Source organism: Vigna umbellata, chromosome 8 (genome assembly GCF_029865625.1).
Source record: "Vigna umbellata cultivar VRB3 chromosome 8, Vumbellata_1.0, whole genome shotgun sequence".
Classification (NCBI taxonomy): domain Eukaryota; kingdom Viridiplantae; phylum Streptophyta; class Magnoliopsida; order Fabales; family Fabaceae; genus Vigna; species Vigna umbellata.
The window spans coordinates 9,127,372-9,149,724 of NC_142172.1; the positions used below are offsets into that span (position 1 = coordinate 9,127,372).

Sequence of the window (22,353 nt, forward strand, 5' to 3'; positions counted from 1 at the left end):
GGTTACTAAACATGCCCAACGGATAAACGTATGGAACAACAAGCGTCACCTAACATTGACAGGAATTCCAATTCTAGGGACACTTGTCCTTGTCCACATAAGCGAGTACATATCTTGGTATTTTGAGAATGCAATTTTGTTTTTGTCCATTCCACAAATGTTGAATGACCCTAGGATGCAATGTGCCTCGACATCGACACATCTTCATTCTCCTGAATACCATAAAAGTAGGGACCATGAAAACACTCCTCATGCAGAGGCAAGTATGCATGCAAGAAGGCATTCCATTTAATCGTTCTCTGATCTAGGCATGCCAAGCTTATTTGGATCTTATGCCCCTACTCCACCTTTGGCCCACACTGTTGGGGGACATTATGATAACTCGTTTTATTTTGTTGAAAGCCATAACAAATAGGTACTTCCTCTACTGCTTATGGAGGAGATGAACGTGAAGAACATATTGAAGCACAACCTCCACAGGAAGAACCACCTAGACCTCCACAGGGAAGGAGAAATCCAACTAGGAACAGGCGGCGACCACTAAAGCTGTCAAAATGGGTCACAACCTGCGAGCTAACCCGACCCACCACAGGTTTGAGCCGGGTTGGGTTAGAAAAAATTGTATTTTTTTTATGCGGGTCATATTTCAACCCGGCTCGTTTAAACTCAGCTCATGCGGGTTGAACCCGTGGTGGGCCGGGTTGGCCCACCAACCTACTTACCTAATTTTATTTTATTAAAATTTAATTTTAATTTTATAAAAAAATATTTATTATTTTGTTTTTGCTTGAAAAAATTATTTAAGTTCCTTATTTTAAAAATTAATTAAACACCCATGTTGGGAGTCAAATTTGGGAGTGAAATTTGTTTAGATTTGTATTATAGAAAATTTGTAATTTCTTTTTATTTTAAAAAAATTGTAATTAAGTGAGCCAATGAGCCAACCCGTTTACCCACCAACCCGTGGTGGGTCGAGCCGGGTTCGATTTTTCTGGCTCGCTAATAAATGAGCCAGGTTGGGTTGGCTCACTAAGTGACCAACCCGTGGTGGGTCGGGTCGGGTCGGACCTGGTGGACCATTTTGACAACTCTAGCGACCACGTTGTGGAATTGGACACCATTATGGGGAATGATTAGTTAATTACTACTTTTAATGTTTGATGTAGTCATAATGTCAGTTGTGTTTCAAACATTGTTATGCAAGCAATTTGAGTTAAAATTAAAGAAAATGTTTCATTCACTAATTTCAATCACTTCGTCCTCTATTGAAGTTAATTATGATCTCTTAGGTCAAAAAATGGAAAAATTGACCTAAAATAGACCAAATTTTTCATTTTTCGGAGTGTCAAAGGAATTTTTTTCATTTTATTAATTAAGAAATATAACATATAATGTTGTTACAATGCACAACTTTGACACTCTACATGCACTTAAACATTAAAAATAACTCTCATTGATTGAAGAAATATGAAAAAATAATGAAAAAATAATGAAAAATCTCTTTGGCTACTTGTGTGCCCACAACTAGATCTTGCAGTACAAGTTTTTGTACTAAACCAGATTTTTGTTCGTGTAATCGTTTACACGACCCTTGTTGATTACAAGAGAAAAAATGGCCTACACTTGTTTTAGGACTTCACCTAACTTGGTCATGACACCAACATTGGGTCTTTCCTCCACCAAGGAGCCCAAAACCCAATTTTCAGGCTCTACTCACACTTAAACATTAAAAAGAACTCTCATCCATTCAAGAAATATGAAAAAATTACGTAAAATATCTTTGGCTACTTATGTACCCACAACTCGTTCCTGTAGCACAAGTTTTTGTACAAAACCAGATTTTTGTTCGTGTAATCGCTTACAAGAGGGCCTTGTAAACGATTACACGAACAAAAATCTGGTTTTGAACAAAAACTTGTGTCAGGTCGGACGTCTATATAGACGTCCGTTGTGTCAAGCCCGACGTCTATATAGACGTCCAACGAAGCCACCCCGGACGTCTATATGGCTGAACGGGTTGTTTAGGGATTACGGGTTTGGACGTCGGTTTGTGCACTGCCAGACGTCTATAGACGTCCGTTTGTGCACTAACCGATGTCTACTGGGCGTTTTTTTTTAAAAATCAATTTATTTTTGCATTAAAACCACACCTGAAAAACAGAAAATCGTCCCAGAACAATATATAGTATAGTATATTTGCATTTCATATAAAGAAAGTTCTACTTAATGTACAAAATAATCCAATACCAAAACTATCAATATATAAACTTATAAAACTAAAATTAATCAATGTTCAACAACAAATAAAACTGTTCCTAACTCCATCTTTGCAGAAGATAAGTTGTCCACTCCTGCCTTATTTGCCTAATCGTTTCCTCTGGTATAGGAGATGTACTCTTGAAGCGCTGTAAAATTGAAGAAAGATTCATTATGGTTTCATATATGTTTAAAGATGAATTTGATTTGTAATGTATTCAAGGTATGCATCATTACCTCATTCCAGTCATCTGTAATGACAACTCAAATGATAGTCTTAATCCAACACATGACATAGAAGCCATATTCCCATGAATCCTGCTGCTGGTTACACTAAAATGATGCACTAAATCGTCAATAATTTAGATCATTCAATAACATAGAAAATGAATTAGAACTATAAATGACAATCAACCTTTGGATATAAAATTTGAACTAGTTGACCTCGAGATTTACCAATAACTCTGTACAGATTAAAAACACAAAGTAAAATTATCATAACTATATTTATCATAAAAGTTTAAGGGGAACATCAAATTCAAATTCATTTTTGGAGAAACACTTACCCTTGAAGCATGGTTCTCAAGTCATTTTTCATCTTCCTGTGCAACGAACAAAACCATATAATTTTACATTGTTTGGGAATGATGACCATCAGCTGCCAGTGCGACCTATCACGAAGGACAAATAGTTATTTAATTAAGTAATTAAGGAAACTTTAATAATGAACTTTTACATATAACAACACCTACCCATCAATGTATGGCACAAGGTATACGTCTCTTTTTGACTCATCCATCCATGTTTGCAAATAATGTTGTCTGTTTTCAAGTGTTTTACCAAAAGGTTGAATGATCCGAGGTTCAACAAATTCGTACATGGAAGACCGACCTTGGTCTACAACGATTGTGTCCATGTACCTAAAACAACAAAGTTAAGTTGTTAGAAACTATAGGAATCAAACAAAAAGAGATATGGAAGACAAAATTAACTATCTTACATGCACCACAGTTGAATGATGGAAATATTCAACATTTTGTCTCCCCCAATCACCTCCAATGCATCAGGCAATGTGATATATACTGGCACATGGGAGGGCAGACCAAATACTCTAAAATCCCATTATAGTTCTAACGATGCTCTCTTCAACCTGGGTAATCTTGTCATTAGCTTTGATAGAGGATCATCCTCTGCTTCAGCCATGTCATCATCTTCATGTATGACTTTATCATGAATCGGCTGCTTCTGAGGACGTGTGAACTGAAGATAAGAATTTCATCAAACAGTTATCAACAAATATTTTTAAACTTAACATAGAAATACTAATAACAAAGACATTATACCTGTGGAGTAGCGATGTGTGACATGATCAATGCTCAAGGCCAGGCTATAAATGAGCCTATGGCCTCCCCCACAAAATTAATTTCTGGAGTGGGTACAGGCACCTGAGCCTGGGGATCCCGAATCTCGTCAATCGTCACACGCACGTGGTGGGGTAATATGGGAACACCATGAATAGTGAGCCCTCCCTCAAGCACTCGTCCGACAGCCACAATGCGTGGGGGATCCCCATCAACCAACAGCTCATATTGACCGCTGTACTGAGTAGGTTCTACAGTAGAGCATGATCATCTAGTGCTGACACGAGGTAGCGTGGGAGTTTCACCGGGCCCCGTGTTGCCCTGCGTCATGGAATGCAGCTTCTGTTCAAGCACTCTTTGTATTTCTTTTTGTTCTTGTAGCTGCTCCATGAATCGTTGCTCCATTGATCTCATGCTTTGGTTGAGTCCTTCCTCCCACTGAAGATCCATCTGCCTCAGTGCCTCCTGACTCATTGATTGAGTGGTTTTCTGTGTGGGGCCAAAGTAGTCACGAAGACCAATCGCCCCAGGAACTCCACGTACACATCTTGGGTGCTCGGGTCTTCCGATGGCCGTTGTTAGAATGTCGTCCCTACCTTGGCCAACAAATGTTCCCTGAGTCTGCTGCTCAACCAACTCATCCTGCACATACAAAAACGAAGATACTTAGAAGACATGTTGTGATAGATACACAATCAAACAATGTTTAGAATTTGAACTTACAATTCTTTGTGAGATCAAGGCTGCTGAGGAAGATGTCATGTTCCCATCAGATTTAGTCCGAGCAGCCTTCCACAGCTCGTACCTAGCAGGTGCAGGTGCTAGGTCCGGCGACTCAAGTCCCAAGGCATACGGGGAACAACAGTTGCTCTGAATCATTTATAAGAGAATCATACAAATTAGCTCTTCCAAAATTATCTTCACCGACATCACGTATCATGTCCTCTAAATGATCACTCATCCATTCTTCCACATAATTCGTTCCTCGTGACGTGGTAGGCTGGTCCAATACTTCTCCATGCCAAGTCCAAACGATATAAGTCCTCATGATGCCGAACATGAATAGATGGTCACGCACATTGCTTAAGTCTTGCCGTATTTGATTAAGACAATGCACACAAGGACAAAAATATGTCCCGTTCACAGACTTAGCATTTTGTTGAACGTATTGCAAGAACTCCGAAACACCCTTATCATATTCTTCACTGATGCGACGTTCATTCATCCAGCTTCGATCCATTCTATGTTCGTCAAATCATTAGTTTAAGTTTTTAACTCTCACAAGGTTAGGTCCTACCCATTCAAAAAAATTAATTTTCATAATTTGCTAAGACACGTGCAAAGAAGTCTACATCAAAAATTTGATAAAATTTCAGCAGCATTTCGCATTGGTCTCCGAAATACACAAAATGAGAGTAGTCAACGATGACCACAATCAAATATGCATCCGGAGAACAACACAAATACTGAACCAAAAGTTTATCAATCTTATCCATAGACTCCAACTTACATGTTATTGCAAATTATGAAAATTAATTTTCTCAAACTGTCCAATCGGACAATTCAAAATTTAACACAAACGATTAAAAGATTAATCGTTTGTGTTAAATTTCAAACGGGAACTAAGGGTCACTCAATGATTTGATACTTATAATCTAACATGAAAATTATAATAACACAACTAATACATGTATATTCAAAAGCCAATAACACATGCAGACCTTAAAGTCAAAAACATGCATACACAAAATCCAATAACATGTGTATAAAAAAATTATTAACGAAGAAGCTAACTTGAAGAGCAGATTCCAAATGAAAATGGAGGGAAATGGAGGAGTGCACGACCTAAAACGTAGGCCAAAAATAGTAAAAAAACGCCGCCCAAGAACACGCAAGAAACTGCACCAAAACGCACCGAAAACGATTTTTAATCGATCCAAATGAAAGATATTTCATCACAGAACAATTTAATCTGATTAAAAGTAAATTTAAACAGTCCAAAACAGAGAAAAACCAACCTGGAAATGCAATGCTCAGAGTGAAATCGCGGGAAAGACGATGAACAGTGAGCGTAACTCCTCGCGGGTTCGCGTTTTAGTATAAATGCCACTAGACGTCCATTACTGGAAGGCCCCGACGTCTATAATGTTATAGACGTCGGGGCAGTAACTAATATGACGTGTTTTGGTTTTAAATATTGATATTCGCGGGAGGTTTTAAACATCCGTTAGAGGGGCACCGACGTCTATAATATTATAAACGTCCGTTAGAGGGGCCTCGACGTCTATAATATTATAGACGTCCGGCCCCATTCAGAACGAACGTCTACAATCCCACTTATTTTCGGATATGCCACCGGTCAATTATTTACGTTTGGGTTTTTGTAGAAGGACGTCTATTGAGTGATGTTAATGGCCAATTCTGCACTAGTGATAAGTGTTTTGATCTGGTCGAGTATATATGGAAAGAAAATTACAACATTATTATTATTTCTTTTAGAAAGAAAAAAAAAAGACAGTTTATTTGATCAGCAAACATATTTACACCTTATATTAATAATATCGCCTCTCTTAAAAGTCTAATCTAGCTTTCTAACCTTCCTTACTTGTAGGTCATATTAGATCTCTGCACTGTACTTTAATCATTCAAGTTGAAATTTTCCCTAGTGTTCCGTTCGTGGGTATTTCATCTCTCACAATGGCCACCGGAGTGAACAGAAAAATTTCTGCTGCATCAGCTCGAGCTCACACCAGGAGAGCAAAGAAATCCAATTCCTCACAACTCCCATCAGGTCCCTTTTCGCAATTCCTTTCATTTTTCATCACACTTTCATTTCTATCGTATTTCAAGTTATAAAAATTATCTGGGTCGTGCTGCATCTCTTGTTAGACCTGAGGATGTTAAGCCTTTCCCAGCGTTTTGTTTTAATTGGTGTGAAGAATGCTGGTTTTTTAAGGTATAGATGATGTGGATTAATTTGTTTGGACACCTAAATTGAACCCTTCATTATATTTCAACTTAATAGTTATTTCTTGCATTGCACCTGGGGAATTATTAGTTACTTAATTTTTAATGTACTGTCAGTATTAAACCTGTTGCAGGATTAACCAATCTAAAACATTTCTAGATATAGCCTCGAAAATATCTATTATAAAAGATCAATTGTACCGTACGTACATGGTAAATTGGTAATTGTTGCAGTAAATAAATCCTTACAACGACTATGTATTGTGGTTAGATTCTTGTTAGTTATCAATGGAGTTGGTCACTTTTTATTCTGCTCATTCCTATTCTTTCGTAAGAGACTAATTTATTAGTAAGCTGAAGTTGAGGGGATTAATGGTTGGAGGACTCTAACCTAAGCATTTGTCAGTAACTTGCTTTTATCATTGCCAACTGAATCAACCCTTGTTGGCTTAAGAGATTTATACGTATTGGAGCATAGGGTAATTAATAAATTGTATTTTGGCATTCTTATGCTTGACTTGTTGAGTGCAAATTGTTTTTTAATCTTTTTTGTTTTAACTTGTATTTTTCTGCTCTTTCAATTTGGCATCTCAATCTATCAGGAATTCTTGGAACAGCACTAGCAGTGTTGTTTATCGGGTTTCTAGCATGGGCTTATAAGGTTATTCAACCTCCCCCACCCAAGATATGTGGCACCCCTGATGGACCGCCTATAACAGCACCAAGAATCAAATTAAGAGATGGAAGGCATTTGGCATACAAAGAGTATGGTGTTTCAAAAGATGCAGCCATGTACAAAATCATCTATGTCCATGGTTTTGATAATTGCAGGCATGATGCCGTGCTTGCCGAAGCCTTATCGCCTGTAATTATTGATATTACATCTCTCTCGCTTTCGTACCATTCTCTAATATATGTTGTTGTTTGTACTATTATATTTAAGATGGATTTTTCCAGGGTATTGTTGAGGAGATGGGGATCTACATTCTCTCTTTTGACAGACCTGGTTATGGGGAAAGTGATCCTGATCCAAAACGTTCATTAAAAAGCATTGCTTTAGATATAGAAGAGCTTGCAGATCAGCTGGTGTTGGGGTCCAAATTCTATGTGGTGGGTTTCTCTATGGGTGGACAAATTGTTTGGAACTGCCTCAAATACATACCTCACAGGTATGACTTATTCAGGATGTTTTTAGTTTTGGAAGCACAAGTTCTTCTAAAAACATTTCACTAATAATATTTCTTTTTGCATTATTAGCTGTTTTGTTATATTCACGTATGCTTGCAAAAGTAATTTTTTAATGCTGACAGGTTGGCAGGCGTGGGACTCGTTGCCCCAGTTGTCAACTACTGGTGGCCTGGTCTTCCTGCAAACTTAACTACTGAAGCCTATGGCCAACAGAACATACAAGACCAATGGGCCCTTCGGGTTGCTCACTACGTGCCGTGGCTAACTTACTGGTGGAACACTCAACAATGGTTCCCTGGATCTAGTGTAATTTCTGGGAGTCCACATATCTTTTCTCGTGAAGACAAGGAAATTCTGGCTAAGATGCCCAATAGAGAAAGTTATCGAGTAAGTATCCAGCATTTAGGTGATTACAAAATTGTGGTTTTTTGCTGAATGCAGTTCACTTTGGGATGTTGAATTCCAAGTTCCAACAGAAATTGTTTATTCAGTTTTTCTAATTGTTTAATTTTTCATGTGAATTTTTGCATTATTTTAAGCTGGTCGTATACAATTCTCACCACCTGAATTTTCTGAATTCTCTGTACTCATACTCCGTGTTTTTGTTCTTGATGTTATACTGTTAAAAGTAGTTTCATGGCTCTTGTAATCAATAGGGACAACAGTTTGTCTTTGGTTACAGATATTAAGAGAGATATTAGACGAAAATATAGACAGGACAGGAGTATTTAAACTATGATCATTGATACATTATGTTGGTATCAATCTGGAATAGACAACATTTAGGCAAGCATTAGAATTCTAAACAATACCATGTTTCATAACACAAGTATTTGGTTTAGATCATGCTATTCATGAATGGAAAATTGTGGGAAAAATGCCTGAAAATTCACTGCTAAAGTTTTATAAACTTTTTTTTTGTTTCTATTGTGCTGTTTGACATATATAGAATATATAGCTATTCAAGTGTTAACCTTGTATAATTATTAACTATAGTTTGACACATTTTGTAATAATCAATCAAATAACATTGATACATGATGGAAAAACTTAGGCTTTATCCACGAATAACACAGAATAATAAAATCACTGATTAAAACTTGATATATATCTGTTTACATGATACATCTTCCAATTTAAAGTATAGTACATGGTTTGCATGAGAAATATTCTGAAACAATTTGTTATAAGAGAAGAAGAAAAAATTTTGTTGCTCAAGGCTTTGGTGCATTGCTCCTTTGGTGCAACAGGCAATTGTTAGAGCACGTTGCCACTGTGACCTGTTTAACTTGGCATAGCAGTTAAATCAATCTTCATGTTATTAATTTTCATTTGTTACTTTTCTCCCTGCATCCATGGATAAGTTCCCCATTGTTTTCATGTATAATATGTTTTAAAGTGTTGTCTCGTAGTTTGTGATGGATCAGAGTAACAAAGTGAATTTTGAATGCTCCGTTGTAATTATGAGATGTGGAAATTCTACAACTCTGTTGTTTCCTTGTTAAAGCACTGCATAGTGACATCATTCGATCTATGTAGTTTATCCAGCACACTGGAAAGCCGTTTACTTTGTATGATATTGTTGATCCAAGACAAGTCGTTACTTGTGTAAACTGTGACTTGATAATGCTTCGTTAGCATGTCCTTTTGTTTTGATATTTAATTTCACAGTCATACATATATGGTAAAGCAAATTTTCACTTCTATAAGTAACGCTTGTGGAAATCTTTCAAATTTCATCCACTCATAAGAACTTATTCTGGAATTTGGTTCATTTGAAAAGTGGTTGATTACTTGAGCCATTGAATTTGATTAGCCTCATTTTAACTGAGCATGTTCTACTGTGTAATTTCTGTTTCTTACTTCAATTCGTGATAGAAATTTATAAATTGTTATTGTGTTGCTTCCATAGGCACAGATAAGACAACAAGGCGAATATGAAAGCCTCCATCGTGACTTAAACATCGGATTCGGTAACTGGGAATACAGTCCCCTTCATCTTGAAAATCCATTTCCAAATAGTGAAGCTTCTGTTCATATTTGGCAAGGAGATGATGATGTATTGGTTCCAGTTACTCTGCAACAATACATAGCGCAGAAGCTTCCATGGATTATCTATCACGAGCTTCCAGGTTCTGGTCATTTGTTTCCTCTAGCTGATGGTATGAGTGACATTATCATTAAGAATCTTTTACGTACGAAGTAGGCTTCTTCTATATTGATCACTGTCTATCTCAGATCAGTTTTGGCATTTGACATCTCAGTTTTGGTGAATTCAAACTGTTGAAAAGAATTATGTATGATCAACTTTGACGAACATTGAGTGCACTTAATGGTAAGGAGAGATCCGGTTACTTAATAATTGTATGAACGTTGTTCTTTTACATGGGAAGTTGTTTTACAGAAGCTGGTTTATTTCTCTAAAGCCTCACTAAGTTATTCTCAAGCTGACACAATGGAAACATGAACGTTGAGCAGTTTTTCTTTTGGCAAAATTCTTTTTTGATGAGATGAATTCTATGATGATGGTCATGATTGATAATTAGGTCCAAACTGCTATATTCTAAATATTGCTACTTACAAATCTTTCTCTGCTAAGTTATTGTCTTTATGGTTGGATGCGTTTGTCTTAAAAGTTGGACCACTTTAGCTTCTGCCATTGTAGTATTTGGTGTATAATATATGAAAATAGAATGTATAGATTGCAAAACTCTGTTTTATAGTGTCAATTATTCACTAAGTTGATTGATTTTTACAATAACTATCTTGAAAGTGATACTTATAAACTTTCTAGAAAAAGCTTTCCAGACCACTACATAAACATCCATCTTTCTTTTTCGGATTGATTAATCCAGAAAAGTACAAATTGAGTAATTTGAAAGGAAAAAAAAATATATTACGTATTACTATATAATACCAACAGGTAAATTTGAAAAGAAAGAGAAATTAAGGTAGAGACTAAAATAATATTTGAATGTTTGTGTCTTTATCGAATAAAATAATTTTACACTTAACCAATTAAAAAATATGATTGATGATATAACTTTTAAGATAGTTACTGTGGAAAATAAAAATTTATTGAATAACACATTAAACTATTTTAAACTCTAACACTGTTCGCATGGATGGATGGTATTGTTGAAGCATATTTGGAGAGACAAATTTGAGATTAAGTTGGTATTCGCATTAAGGAATTTGAATCGATAGATGAGGAAAGTGTTTTCTCCATATGTGATAATGACATTTGAAGTGATTATGAGTGAAAAAAAAGATGGAGTTAAAGATGAAGAAGATGATAAAAGCATATCCGATTCCAGATAGAGGTGGAATCGATTTCACCTCATGTGAGAAATGAAGAACTTGTAATCAGTTACGATGTAATCGATTATGGCCATGGAGTATTCGATTCTAAAGACATGGTTAATCGATTCCAATATGAGTAAGATTCAGTTTTCATGGCTTTGATTCCTTTTTCTTCTTCCACCTTATAATAACTTTTACAATTAAATATATTATTAATAAATATGATTTTATATTACTTTTATCACCATTGATAATTTTTATTTGTTATTAATTACAACAATTTTTATATTTATCACATCGGTCATTTCTTAAGTTAACTTTAATAAATTTCTTTTTTAAATCCACTCACTCATTTCGAAATTCCTTAAAAAAAACACTTCTTAAATTTTTCTGAACTTCATCCATCCTTCCTCTCTCAAATCCATCTTTTCTAAAATTCATCCATCCTTCCTCTCTCAAATCCATCCCTTCAAATGAAACATATCCTAAGGAAATTTTTTTGAAAATGATAACATCCAAAGCAACCTAAATTCTTGTCACCAATGTTTCCAATCCCTTGCACCCTTTTCCTTGTCACGTGTATGGTGAAACATAATCTCATAAGAATTCATAAGTAAAATTGTAATCTACGAAAGAAATGAATGGAGTTGATAATTTGTGCGTGTTGTTGTTTGTCTCACGTTGCATACAGCTTTTACTTTTCTCTTTTGTAATCAAAACCATGTCCTCCACTTCCCAACAAAAGGATAGAAAAATGGTGGCTTTCGCATTAATTTATAGATTTTGAAGCTTAATGATGTCGTGTGCTTGTTTTGGCAGTGTTGTCAATGTCTTTTACTAGCTTTCTGAACCCTTTTTTTTTCTTTTAATTTGCAAAGTCTTATGATTGCTATCATCTCTTTCAGAAACGCCTATGACAACTTTTTGAAGTTGTTGGGTGTAAAAAAAAGAGTTTGCTGCACATTAGCCAGCTCTGTTCCTTGTCATCCATCGACACAAGATTCAAAATTTAATGGAATAAATTAAAAGCATTTTCTGCCTACATAAAAATATTCTCTTTTTTGTGTAGAATATATTATTGGATTAGAAATTATATTAAGTATAACATTAAACTCATAATGATAATAGCTCTTATTATAAAAGTCAACAAACTTATTCTTTTAAAATAATTGTTATTAGATTAAAGGATAGAACCTCTTTAACTACAAATATTTTATTTACTTCAGTGATCAATTTTATTTAAGTGTTAGTTCAAGTTTAATATTGGGTAGATATGAAAAGTTAAACACCTTGTAAAATAGAAAATCCATAAACTCATTGGATTGAACTGGTGTCCATTCTTTATAGAATTGACACAAGTCTTATTAGTATTGGACTTTTTCCATATATCTCTTTGAAAGACCATAAGTGATATGAATCGTAGATTTATTTTGGTGATTGACTTAAATAAAGTATAATATGGTGAAGAATCTAAATGTGAGGATTTCTCTTATAAAAAAATTTTCTATATAAAACCATTGTTCTTAATATTTTCGATTGAAGTTGTGTCAATCTGTTATATAAACTATGCTCGTGTCTTAATGAAATTAAACAAAACATTCATTAATACTATATAATTTATTATTATTAAAGAACACTCAATACAAGGAAGTGTGACCAAGCTGCATTTCATATTCTTTACCTTATAAAGTGTTATAATACTACAACAGAAAAAGTGGGAGAAGGGGTTGAAAACTCTTCCAAAGAAAGAAAAAAAAAGCAAGAAAATATGAGTAAAAACCTTAAAAGGAAATGGACAAAGTGAAGCATTTTAGCAGTTATCTAGCTTGCAGTCTTGGGATCAAACTTTTTCCTCAAGGTCCCAATCTGCTTAGAACTGAGTCCAAAAGCCTTCTGCAGAAGCTCCTTATCAATCCCTGAACCAAACACAGCAGATGGTATCTTCTGAATACCAGGGTTTTGGCTGTTGAAGTATCCAAACAAAGTAGCAGGTTCATCACCAACATTCATCATGAAGTGCACCAGACCTTTAGGGAGCACCATGACCTCTCCTTTTTCAAGTACTCTAGCAAACACCCTATTGCTTGAATCAACAAAACCTGAGTACACTTTTCCTTCCACCACATGAACCAGCTCTGTGGCTCTAGGGTGAAAATGTGGTGGGTTGATGCCCCCAACTTCTATGTCTGCACGTGCAAAAGACAAGCCCAGAGTGTTCAGCCCGGGAAAATTGGTAGGGCTTGCTGAAACCACCGCCAGGCCTGTGTCTGAGAATGTCCTTGAGGCTCTTAAACCAGAGAAGACAAAGTCTTCAGTGGTTGCCTCAGATGAGTTCTTGCATGGGAGAATGTAGTGCATGGCATGTGCTGTTTTGATGGCACCAAATCTTGGGTTTGGTATGCAGAAGTCCTGAACTGGATCAGGGTCAGAGGCAAAGGTTATGGCCAAACTGAGGAAGAAAATAGCTATCAAAAGCCAAAGGGTCTTTTCTGCAGACATTTTTCTCTTGTTCTTTTGCCTCTTTTTTGAATACTTTTCTGTGTTGAACAAAGACTGAGTTCAAGGGGCTTATATAGAAATTAAATGTATATTAAGACGCTCTTGGAATCATTACATGGTAGCATAAGATGCAAGAGCTTTATTACTGGATCTTAGGCACGTATTCTGCAATTAGTGCTCCCTTTTAGGAAGAAATATGTTTTTGTTGGTATACTTTGTTTATTTTATCTTTATATTTTCAAATTCACGATTGAGTTATTCAATTTTTAAAATTATATGACTTTGATATATTTATATACTGAAAGTTAACCTTTAATAACATTTTTTTAGTGTTAAAATTAATAGATCGACTAAATTCAAATATATATTATTTTTTGTATTTAAATTTAATGTTTAAAAACGATTTTTTTAATCTTACAAAGTTAATTAAATAATAGAATTAGATACTTTTAAAACTTTAAGAACAAATTAATCATTTGTTAAAACTAATTAATAGCCAAATTTAAATTTGGCAAACTTAGTAATATAATTAATGAATAAAATTTTCTTATAGAAAGTGATATTCACTTAATTCAGTGCAAATGATATTTCTAAGTTATGAATATAATGGAATTGAAAGTGGTTTAATCAATAATAGTTTATTATTATTTTTTATTAATATTTTTATAATTTTTAATTATATCATTGGAAATTTAATATTTATATATTATAATGTTATTCAACCGTCTATGTATGATAAATTGATCCTATTACAAAATTTTTAATTCATAAAAATTAAATTAATTTAAATATATTAACTATTTTAACTGAACTCATAATAAACAAATGACAGTAGCTTACTGTGATCTTACATATGATATCCATCGAAAATTTTATCACAAAAACATTATTTGGTGTACTATAATATAGAGTTCTTCTCAATTTAATTTAATGAAAAGTGGTTAAATGATATGCGATTCCACGCGTTGCATAAAGCGGCGCTGACAATAAGCATGATTAGAATGATTAATGAGAATGTGTATTTTGTTTAAAGGGGTTACCCTGCGTGGAGCACCAGGGGATTAAGGTGTAGCTGCATTAATAAAACATTGAATTCATGTGCTCGTGCCATGTATCCATTGATTGTGTGGTTTTGTTCTCATTGCTTTGCTTATGTTTGAAGAAAAGTTGGCAAAGCAGAATGATGAACTTCATTCCACGCATTGCTGACGTGTTTATTTGTCAGCAACATATTATCACCTATACATATAAGACGACACGGTTATTTTAAAAATAATTATATATATTAAAACATATACAAAAAATTTGAAAATATAACTTAATTTCAATTAAAATCACATGATTAAATATTGTTAAAAATAATTAAGATATGATTCACTTCAGACTAAGGTAAATAAAAAAAAAGTTAGAATAAAAAACTCTAACTACTTCACTTTTAGGAGCAAAATACTTTGAATTTATGTTTTATTTTACCAATCACTTTTATTAAGATTTTATATATAATAAAAAAAAAGTTTATAAATGTAAAGATATTCGATATTTTAGAAGTGATAATGGTTTAAAAATAGTGAGACTCAATTATTTTAATACTAAATTATTTTAATATAAATAGTTTCGTTATGAATTATCTAGAAACCAATTTTCTAGAGTTTTATAACTTCTCTTTAAGGATTCCTTATTCATTTGTTTGAAGATCGAAGACCGCTTGAGTCATCATCGCAGATCCTCAAGTATAATTGATTAGTTTCTCAAATAGAGTAAGTTGGTTTTCTACTCCTCTTTTTGGGTCCGTTTCGTCTTCCTGCATGCTAGTCCTTTTTGTTTTGCATGTGAAGTTTGAGTCTTCTATAATCAGTGGTCCTAACAGTGTACCCTGATCGTGTTTCTATGGTCCATAGGAGCACATAGAACTTCTTGTTTTGAGTTGTTTTAGGCTTTCTAGAGTAGTTTGGTCATCTATTAGGTAAGGAAAGTTACATTACCTTATTTTTAAGTTTATGGTGTATTGATAATCTGAGTTACATGTTTGAGTTGTTTGAAATTGGTTGAAATGTTAATATTGGTGTTTGTGCAGATGAAATATGAATGTTGAGTTAAGTTAAGAGCTTTGAATCATTTTTAGTGATTGGATGTTGAAATGTTGGTATATTGTGTGATTGAGATTGCATATTTGAGGTGATTTGAGTCATTGATTTGTGTTTAATCTAATTGGATATTTTGGGCATCTATAGTGTTAGATTGTTTTGTAGGGTTGGAACGACATAAATTTGCATAATTATGTTATGTAGAATTATGCAGACTCGCTGGGCGAGCTTATTCTCGCTATATGAAATCAAAGTCAGAGAGTTCACAGACTTGATATTCGCTAAACGAGAGTATACTCGCTTAACAACTTTTGGGAGAATTTTAAGTTTATAAGTTCCAAAGGTTTTCTAACTAAGCGAGTAGATTTGGTCACTGAGTGAGTGTGGTTCCAGACACTTTTAGCTAAGCGGGCATATTTGGTGGCTGAGTGAGAGGGCATTTGCTGAGCAAACAGATTTGGTGGTTGAGCGAGTGTATTATCAAGTACTATTAGTTGAGCAAGTAGATTTAGTAGCTGAGTGAAAATATCAGATTTTTCACTAAGTTTACCTATACATCTTGTGTTTAATGTGTGTGATTATGTGAATGTTAAAAACAATTATTGGTTTATAATATGACTCTGAACATGTATGATGGTTATTCATGTATAATATAGTGATGATGACGAGTATGTTATTGATTATGTGCATGGTATATGTGTTTGACATAATTTCATGAATCTCGTGGAGAGATTTATGGTGACGTTTTTAGTAGTGTGAGTATTGATGTGGGAGTTTATATGCTAGAACCTAACACTTTAATAACTATTTTTTCTCAAGCAGAATGATGATTATGTGGTGAGAGGAGCATGAAGTCTTGTCATAAGGGCAACCTTAGGATTCTTGTGACCTTGACAATGACTAATCTTGTGAGTGGTAGTTCGGTAGAACACCCAGGTGGATCAGATATTACCACCACAAGTGCACGATCCTCCGAGATTTTACATAAATACTGATTTGGACAGTTAAGTCTAGAATGCATGGTTGTATGTCTTAGAATGGATTGAGATAACTTGTATATATGTTAATTGTTGTACATTAATTGTATGAATGATCCTTTATTACTTTAGTTTACTCTTCTAGCTTTATCTGTTTGTGTGTATTTGTTTTCTCTTTTGCAATGATCACCTTAATGGTGTGAGTAGAGGAAGATTTCTCTAGTGAGTAGTGCTAGGAGGAGATGAAACTGCAACATATAGATAGAAGTTTTTTTTTTTATTTCATTTGTTTTTAAAAAGACCATATTATACTTTTGGTTTAGTGTAATATCTCTTAGTAGTGCAAAATCTATCTTGCTATTATAAGTTATATATGAATATGTGTAATAGTATTTTACATGTTTCTTTGAGCTAACTACTTTGTATTATTAAAGGTATAATAAAAATGGTATGAAAATTTGGAATGTAACAATTTATTGAAATTTTCATTAACATTTTTTAATAAAAACGTAACATTATAAAATATTGATAAAAAAATTTAGGAATATTTTTTCAATAGAAAAATAATATTATAAATTTTTTTTAAAAAACTTTTAGTATTTTTTTTTCAATTGGAAGATAATGTAATAAAACGTTTCTAAAATACTTTTAATAATTTTTATTCCATCAAAAGTAACAGTTAAATTTATTAAATAATTTAGTTTTATTTTTTAAATAAGGCAAAAATATTGTTAAAAGCTTGTACTGATTTTTTTTAATAGAAACATGTCAAAAAATGCTATTAAATTATTTATTTTAAAATAAAATAAACTATTTTTTGAATAAATATTAAGTATCTTTTACATATAAATTAGTATAGTAAAAAGACTATAATAAATAACATGTGAATAATAAAAGATTAAAGGAAGTTATAGTTTAACACAAACCAGTAATTTAAAAATTATAGGACCTCAAAATGCAATATATGACAGAATTTTAAATAACAAAATAAGCTTGTGATAAAAATGATTATGCTCACACTCTACTAAATTCACATAAAGGTTCATGAAACAGTTAATTTGAATTCTTTAATATTATAAAAAAAGCTTATTTAAAAAAAAATATATATAAAAGAAGATCAAGGACAATTGGTTCTTGTCCAAAAGTCCATAAATGGTTTTCTCCCATTAAGAATAGTATAAATACATGTAAGGTAGATGAGTCATTATTATTACACTTAATACATTTCATCTATCTCAAAACTTATTATATTACACTCAATACACTTTAGTGTTGGAGTACCTTTTTTGGTAGTTTCCAAGTCAATCTTTTCCAAGACAACCGAAGCCAGATTGAGAAGAGAAGTGGAGGGTGAGAAAATTGAAACAAAAGACATTATAATATTTAGGTTTAATCATTTTAGAATCCCTATTTGTGCAGAATAGTCTCAAATAGGTTATCGTATTTCTTTTTATCCCAATTAGATTCCTTTTTCTATAAAATTAAGTCAATTTTGACCTTGCCGTTAAATTCAGTGAACGACATTAAAATTTGTATGTGTTGGCTTCCTGACTGCGCAATTTTTAATGACGTGGTCTCATTACGTGTAATATAAAAATTAAAAAGCAAAAGATTAAAATGACCAGGATTGACCAGCTTTGACCAGATGGACGTAGCCGATGAGGGATTGCCACGTGGCAGCCCCCTTTCTTCCAAATTAGGGTTCTGCAAATCAGGCAAAGGAGCTTGTGCCGCGCCCACGTGAAGGAGAACGAAGGCACTAAAAATTCCTCCCGTGGTGGCGCGTTCGATGCTGATGCTTCTTATAGGTTCGATTTGGGATTTTACGCAAGCAAAACGAAGCATTGGCTGATGGAAGATGAAGGCGCTGCGATTTTTGTGATTTTGTGAATGATTTGCAGGTTTTGGATTGTTGTTGGTGGTGAGGTGCAAGAACGAAGATAGGTTGATGATTTTGGAATGGATGAACACGTAGGTTAGGGTCTATGTTTTCACTTTTCGCGATTATGGTTCCCTTTTTGCAGGTTGATGAAAGCACGAGGGAGATGGTGGTTTTGCCTTGGCTACTGGCAGCGCGATTTTCTATTGGGTTTCTCTGCGTTTGATTTGTAGGTGGTGATAGACGAAGCTTTGTGATGGTGCGTCAATGGAGGAAGCTTCGCGTTTCTAGGTTGGTTATGGAGGAGATCGCGATGCGATTTGGGGCTAGTTTCTGGTGGCTGGCCGTGAGCACAGGTGACGCAATTTGGGTTTGCTGGACGACGGTAACGGTTAGGCAGTGGCGATAAGATGTTGATGCGACGACCCTATGTTGGCGTTAGGTGGTTGAGGCATTGTGGTGGTCGATTCTATGTCGAGGACTAGGCAATTTGGGTGGTGCGACGACGAGGTTGGCGGTGGCCTGGGGTTACTCATGGTGCTAGCCGGTCAATCCATGGAGTTCAAAATTTAAAGTAATTAAATTCCACGTAACTTTGCCACGTCATTAAGATTTGTTCAGTCAGCCAAGACACACAAATTTTAATGTCATCCACTGAATTTAACGACAAAGTCAAAATTGACTTAATTTTAAAGAAAAAGGGACCTAATTAGATCAAAACAAAATACGATGACCTATTTGAGACGATTCTGCACAAATAGAAACCTCCGAAATGATTAAACCTAATATTTACCTAAAAAAATAAAATAATGTAATATGAAATTACATGAGGGCAACTATTTCAACTTATACCTTTTTCTATTTTTTTTTTATTTTTATTGTAAATTTTCTTTTATTTTAATTTACTCAAATTAGTTTCATCAAAAACAAAATTTAGATTTATCTTCCTTTTTTGTCCACTCATTCCTTATGAACAAATATGAAATTACATAAGGATAATGGTTTCAACTTACACTTTCTATTTAGTTTTATTTTTATTCTAAAGTTTCTTTTATTTTAATTTATTCAAATTAGTTTAGTAAAAAAATTAGATTTATCTTCTCTTTTGGTGTGCTCATTCCTTGTGAACAACGTTAGTTCTCCTATTTGTGATAAATGTACATAATTTTTAAAAAATAGCATAATTGTTCTATTAATTCTACTAAGATAATGATTTCTTTATTGGAGTATTCAATGTGTGTTGTTCTTCTTCATGTCTCATCAATCTTATTTATAGTTAAGCACCTTTCACTAGTGCAGAATTGGCTTTAGACGTCTGTTCTTTTGGCTTTTTGACGTCTGACCTGCACCCGACGTCTTTGTGGGTGACGTTAGTCAGACGTTCGTTGTGTCAGACCGGACTTCTATATAGACGTCCGTTGTGTCAGGCCCGACGTCTATATAGACGTCCGGGCTGACACAACGGACGTCTATATAGACGTCCGTTGAAGCCACCCCGGACGTCTATATGCCTAAACGGGTTGTTTAGGGATTAGGGGGTTTGGACGTCCGTTTGTGCACTGCCAAACGTCTATAGATGTCCGTCAGTGCACTAACCGACGTCTACTGAGTGTTTTTTTTTTTAAAAAAATCAATTTATTTTCGCATTAAAACCACACCTGAAAAGCAGAAAATCGTCCCAGAACAATATATAGTATAGTATATTTGCATTTCATATAAAGAAAGTTCTACTTAATGTACAAAATAATCCAATACCAAAACTATCAATATATAAACTTATAAAACTAAAATTAAGCAATGTTCAACAATAAATAAAATTGTTCCTAACTCCATCTTTGCAGAAGATAAGTTGTCCACTCCTGCCTTATTTGCCTAATCGTGTCCTCTGGTATAGGAGATGTACTCTTGAAGCGCTGCAAAATTGAAGAAAGATTCATTATGGTTTCATATATGTTTAAAGATGAATTTGATTTGTAATGTATTCAAGGTATGCATCATTACCTCATTCCAGTCATCTATAATGACAGCTCGAATGATGGTCTAAATCCAACACATGACATAGAAGTCACATTCCCATGAATCCTACTGCTGGTTACACTAAAATGACAAACTAAATAGTCAAGAATTTAGATCATTCAATAACATAGAAAATGAATTAGAACTATAAATGACTTACAACCTTTGGATATAAAATTTGAACTAGTTGACCTCGAGATTTACCAATAACTCTGTACAGATTGAAAACACAAAGTAAAATTATCATAACTATATTGAAAACATAAAGTTAACTCTTCAAACCGCCACTTAAACGTCCGTTGGAGGGGCCCTGACGTGTATAATATTATAGACGTCCGTCACCCCCACAACGGACGTTTAAGTTGCTGACAGGGTAGTTGAAGAGTTAATTGCTTCAGCCTCTTAAACGTCCGTTGCAGGGGCCCCGACGTCTATAATATTATAGACGTCCCCCCTCCCCCCGAACGGACGTTTAAGAGGCTGCCAGGGAAGTTGAAGAGTTCATTGCTTCAGCCTTTTAAACGTCCGTTAGAGGGGCCCCGACGTCTATAATATTATAGACGTCCGGCCCCCTCCAGAGCGGACGTCTAAGTTGCTGACAGGGTAGTTGAAGAGTTAATGGTGTTCAGCCTCTTAAACGTTCGTTGTGGGGGGGGCGGACGTCTATAATATTATAGACGTCGGGGCCCCTCTAACGGACGTTTAAAACCCCTCGCGAATATCAATATTTAAATCCAAAACACGTCATATTAGTTACTGCCCTGACGTCTATAATATTATAGACGTCGGGGCCTTCCAGTAACGGACGTCTAGTGGCATTTATACTAAATCGCGAGCCCGCGAGGAGTTACGCTCACTGTTCATCGTCTTCCCCGCGATTTCACTCTGCGGCATTGCATTTCCAGGTTGGTTTTTCTCTTTTTTGGACCGTTTAAATTTACTTTTAATCCGATGAAATTGTTCTGTGATGAAATATCTTTGATTTGAACCGATTAAAAATCGTTTTCGGTGCGTTTTAGTGCAGTTTCTTGCGTGTTCTTGGGCGACGCTTTTTACTGCTTTTGGCCTACTTTTTAGGTCGTGCACTCCTCCATTTCCCTCCATTTCATTTGGAATCTGCTCTTCAGGTTAGCTTCTTCGTTGATAATTTTTTTGTACGCATGTTATTGGGTTTTGTGTATGCATGTTTTTGACTTTAAGGTCTGCATGTGTTATTGGCTTTTGAATATGCATGTATTAGTTGTGTTATTATAATTTTCATGTTAGATTATAAGTATCAAATCATTGAGTGACCCTTAGTTCCCGTTTGAAATTTAACACAAACGATCAATCTTTTAATCGTTTGTGTTAAATTTTGAATTGTCCGATTGGACAGTTTGAGAAAATTAATTTTCATAATTTGCAATGTAAGTTGGAGTCTATGGATAAGATTGATAAAATTTCGGTTCAGTATTTGTGTTGTTCTCCGGATGCATATTTGATTGTGGTCATCATTGACTACGCTCATTTCGTGTATTTCGGAGACCAATGCGAAATGCTGCCGAAATTTTATCAAAGTTATGATGTAGACTTCTTTGCACGTGTCTTAGCAAATTATGAAAATTAATTTTTTTGAATGGGTAGGGCCTAACCTTGTGAGAGTTAAAAACTTAAACTGATGATTTTACGAACATAGAATGGATCGAAGCTGGATGAATGAACGTCGCATTAGTGAAGAATATGATAAGGGTGTTTCAGATTTCTTGCAATACATTCAACAAAATGCTAAGTCTGTGAACGGGACATATTTTTGTCCTTGTGTGCGTTGTCTTAATCAAATACAG

The 22,353-nt window shown here is 34.5% G+C and overlaps 2 protein-coding genes across 2 annotated transcripts; one reads left to right on the forward strand and one right to left on the reverse strand.

Moving 5' to 3' along the window:
- Positions 1-6,201: 6,201 nt before the first annotated feature.
- LOC124839838 (uncharacterized) lies at positions 6,202-10,191 on the forward strand. The gene is made up of 5 exons (XM_047315766.2): positions 6,202-6,408; positions 7,187-7,449; positions 7,542-7,753; positions 7,895-8,159; positions 9,685-10,191. Exons 1-5 carry the CDS (start codon positions 6,315-6,317, stop codon positions 9,976-9,978), a joined length of 1,128 nt encoding a protein of 375 aa, XP_047171722.1. The 5' UTR covers positions 6,202-6,314; the 3' UTR covers positions 9,979-10,191.
- Positions 10,192-12,677: 2,486 nt separating this feature from the next.
- On the reverse strand, positions 12,678-13,635 carry LOC124839839 (RmlC-like cupins superfamily protein). The gene has a single exon (XM_047315767.2). It carries the CDS (start codon positions 13,572-13,574, stop codon positions 12,897-12,899), a length of 678 nt encoding a protein of 225 aa, XP_047171723.1. The 5' UTR covers positions 13,575-13,635; the 3' UTR covers positions 12,678-12,896.
- Between the last annotated feature and the right edge of the window lie 8,718 nt (positions 13,636-22,353).

Bases quoted from the DNA above. Each gene is read 5' to 3' on its own strand.
- LOC124839838 (XM_047315766.2), top strand. From the start codon at position 6,315: ATGGCCACCGGAGTGAACAGAAAAATTTCTGCTGCATCAGCTCGAGCT. The intron at 6,409-7,186 runs GTCCCTTTTCGC...TCAATCTATCAG, and splicing joins TTCCTCACAACTCCCATCAG to GAATTCTTGGAACAGCACTA. The intron at 7,450-7,541 runs GTAATTATTGAT...GGATTTTTCCAG, and splicing joins TTGCCGAAGCCTTATCGCCT to GGTATTGTTGAGGAGATGGG.
- LOC124839839 (XM_047315767.2), bottom strand. From the start codon at position 13,574: ATGTCTGCAGAAAAGACCCTTTGGCTTTTGATAGCTATTTTCTTCCTC.